This window comes from Cicer arietinum, chromosome 5 (genome assembly GCF_000331145.2).
Source record: "Cicer arietinum cultivar CDC Frontier isolate Library 1 chromosome 5, Cicar.CDCFrontier_v2.0, whole genome shotgun sequence".
Taxonomy (NCBI): Eukaryota; Viridiplantae; Streptophyta; class Magnoliopsida; order Fabales; family Fabaceae; genus Cicer; species Cicer arietinum.
Genome location: NC_021164.2, coordinates 59,154,342 through 59,157,676, shown reverse-complemented (window position 1 = coordinate 59,157,676; position 3,335 = coordinate 59,154,342). Strand labels below are relative to the sequence as shown.

At 36.8% G+C, this 3,335-nt stretch overlaps 1 protein-coding gene across 1 annotated transcript; it reads right to left on the bottom strand.

Moving 5' to 3' along the window:
* Positions 1 to 831: 831 nt before the first annotated feature.
* LOC101504603 (alcohol acyltransferase 9) lies at positions 832 to 2,582 on the bottom strand. The gene has a single exon (XM_004500448.4). It carries the CDS (start codon positions 2,180 to 2,182, stop codon positions 884 to 886), a length of 1,299 nt encoding a protein of 432 aa, XP_004500505.1. The 5' UTR covers positions 2,183 to 2,582; the 3' UTR covers positions 832 to 883.
* Positions 2,583 to 3,335: the final 753 nt, after the last annotated feature.

Sequence of the window (3,335 nt, the reverse complement as noted above, 5' to 3'; positions counted from 1 at the left end):
TATTTCACTCATATCAAATCTTTATATTAATATGGAATTATTTGTAAAGAGAGTAGAAACATTATTGGGATATGGTATTACAAGTGGTATTATATCTTGGAGATTAATTTGTTAAACTTGTTTTTTTATGCAAATGGTTGGAACAATCTTTGTACTCTTAAGCAAGTTTTTGCTTATAAAATAAAATTTTGTCTAGTATGCGCAAGGAACATAATTTAATATTATACATAAATTTATTTTTCAGAATTAGATTGATAAATTTCTTTATATCTATTTGATATAATAAACTTCCATTATTCTAACGATATAAACAAACTTGTATACTGTGGGGGTCGTACACAGTGAAAGATTTATTTCATCTGTGCATTATAAAACAAAGTGTTAAGGTTTGTTGAAATTTATGTAAAGCTAGAAAGATTCGTAGGTGCTTAAAGGGAAGGATCTTGTAAACTGCGGTAGAAAATGGTACCATGATAAGGAAATTTTAGGATCAGTTTGGAAGAAAAAAAAAAGGTAAGTGTAAGTGGGAATGGCATAAGATGAATTTCAACGTGGGGATAGATCACCCAATGACTTTAGCCCATGAATTGGAAAATAGTAGTAATACTAATTTGCAGAAAAAAAGTCTGATTGATTGATTAGATTTGATAACGAACCTATTACTAGTATGTTTTCAATCGCAATTATTCCTTAATCATTACTATATATTATTTCAATCATTTATTTCATTTTGTTAAATGGATTAGTTGTTAATGAGTGGAAAAATACGAATTTCAATTTTTTATTTTCTTAAATAAATAAACAAGTACTGTAATAATTATATAAAAAAAATTAAACAGGTAAAAAAATTAATTATTAATATTATCCAAAATATGAACAAAGGTTAGTAGTCCCGGAGGAAACGGTGGTAATTGTCAAAGGCGGCTGCGGGAACAGCCACCGTGACCTTGACGCCGTCCCTTTCACCCTTCACCGGCAAAAACAAACAGTACCTATCACTACAAATGGGCCCCACAAACACCGGTTTCTCCATTCCCAGGTCAACCCGATCAAGACCCAACCTCGACCACTGCGACAGTATCAACACACCCACCAAGTCAGGACTCGCTCTTGACTCGGAAACCAACTCAGTCACTCTCCTCACATGCTCACTGTCCACTCTCTCCTTCGCTCTCTTCACTAAACCCGACCCGTACCCGATTCCTCTCTCCCCAAGTTCTCTCGCACTTGTCTGCGCGCACCCTAGAACAAACGCGTTTCCATAATACCCATCGGGTAAACCCGCTTTTACCAGATTCCTCACGTTAACGCTAAACAACAATTTCAGCGTTTGGTTGGGTGGAAACGCCAATGCTCTCGCCCAACTCCTCCACACGTGTGCCGCAAGCACTTCAAACGACGTGTACGAAGAATCGCTTACTTGACACGTGCGACGAGCCACGCTTTTTAGCTCATTTAACCGTTTCTTATCAAACACATTGCAAGTTGGTCTGAGAGAATTCGTGACTCGGTTCATAAACCCGCATAGATCTGGAACCTGGTTGAACTCGGGGTGGCTCACTGAGTCAACCCGACTCAACGGCTGCGAAAGATTGAAAACGTGGCGATCCCAGACTGGTTTCGTTTTAGGACTGCCGCGTTTTCCTAAAGCCAATTCTGCTAGATAGTTGAGAAAATCCGCGCTACCGATGCCGTCGCATATGCAGTGGCTGAATCCGACGCCTAACGCTGCGCCGCCGTCGGAGAGCCACGTCAGCTGAATGACTAACGGCGGAGATCCGTTGAGAACGTCAGGGACGCTGAGCGACAAGAGTTTCCTCCATTGCGTAACCGTCTTTGGCACTTTTTGGATGTCGTTGACGGTGTAACGGTCACTAACTGCTTCGATGAAAACCGCTCCTTGGGCTTTACACAAGACCTCAAGGCCCGAATTATCTTGTCTGGGCCTTACTCTCCCAGCCAATGGGTAATAAGGAACAAGAGCTTTGGCTAATGCAGCTTTTAAACGAGAAGTGGTGGTCACTTGGTCGAGGCCCGGGCCGGGCCTGTAAAGTAGAAGATATTCTATAGTGAAGCGGAGAAAAAGTTGAGAGTCGAGTGGTGAAAGTAACAGGACAGCATTTGGTGTGGGCTCTGAAGGTGTGACTACCACAGCTTCTTTAACACGCACCGAACTTCCCATGTTATTAGTTTGAAAGTATGATGTGAATATGTTTTTTAAATAGAGATAGAGATAGAGATATTTAATTAAGAAGTTAGCTTAAAAAGGAGGGTGAATTGTATGGAGGGAGGTTTTGATTTGAAGGTGTGGAGCAAAAGAAGAAAGAGGGGGATGTATGGTATTTATTTGTAATTGTAAAGGGGGACCCTGTGGTGGTGTGTAGAACTGTGTAAGATTTGTAGTAAGATTCTCCGGGCATCACTTTACGCAAGAAAACGAGTATCAAACAAAAATAGTAAAAATGGATGTGCTGGATTAATTGCTTTCTGTCTGTTGGGCGAAACGATGGCATCCCAATTGGCCACTCATCTCTCTATCACCACCTGATCGAAATCCAAATTAAATCACCACGTACACAAATTCCTTTTCGCTGCTTTCATATTTCAACTACCCTCTACCTAGTCAAAATTTGATCCAACCTAAATGTAATTTTACTTTTACCACTAAATTAATGCTACATATCTCGTTTCGTTAACACTACATCTCATCGTATTTGATCATTTCAGTACAAAAAATAATATTAGTTTATGGTCAAAATTTAAAGATTTTTTCATTAAAAAAAAACTCTCGTCTATAAAGTCATCACAAATATTAAAATTCAAATTAATTATTGTTTAATTTATTGAAAATATCTATACTTATCCGTTATATGTTTAGTTATGATTTTTAGGATGCTATTAATTATGAATTTACTGTATTATGATTTGAAATTACTATTTGTGATTAGATTGTTTTTTTAATTTAAACTATGTAATAATTATTTGTACATTTATGGATATTATGAATTTATAATGATTATGAATATTACTTAATTACTTAATTACTTAATTTTTGTGTTACGATCTAAATTTTTGTAATAAAAACAATACTTTAAATATCTAATCTATATAAGATTTTAGAATCTCCATAATAGAAGAAAATGATAATACCGTAAAAAGTTATATTTGCGAATTATGGCTAACGAAAGACTTGATTATTAAGTGATCAATTGACGCAACTCTCGTACCTGGAAACCTCTCTAATGCATAACTTATTGTGTTACTTAAACCTATTGTATAGTCCCCAAAATAGAAGGGAAGGGAAGTACCATAAAAAGTTGTATTAGCGAAATTCT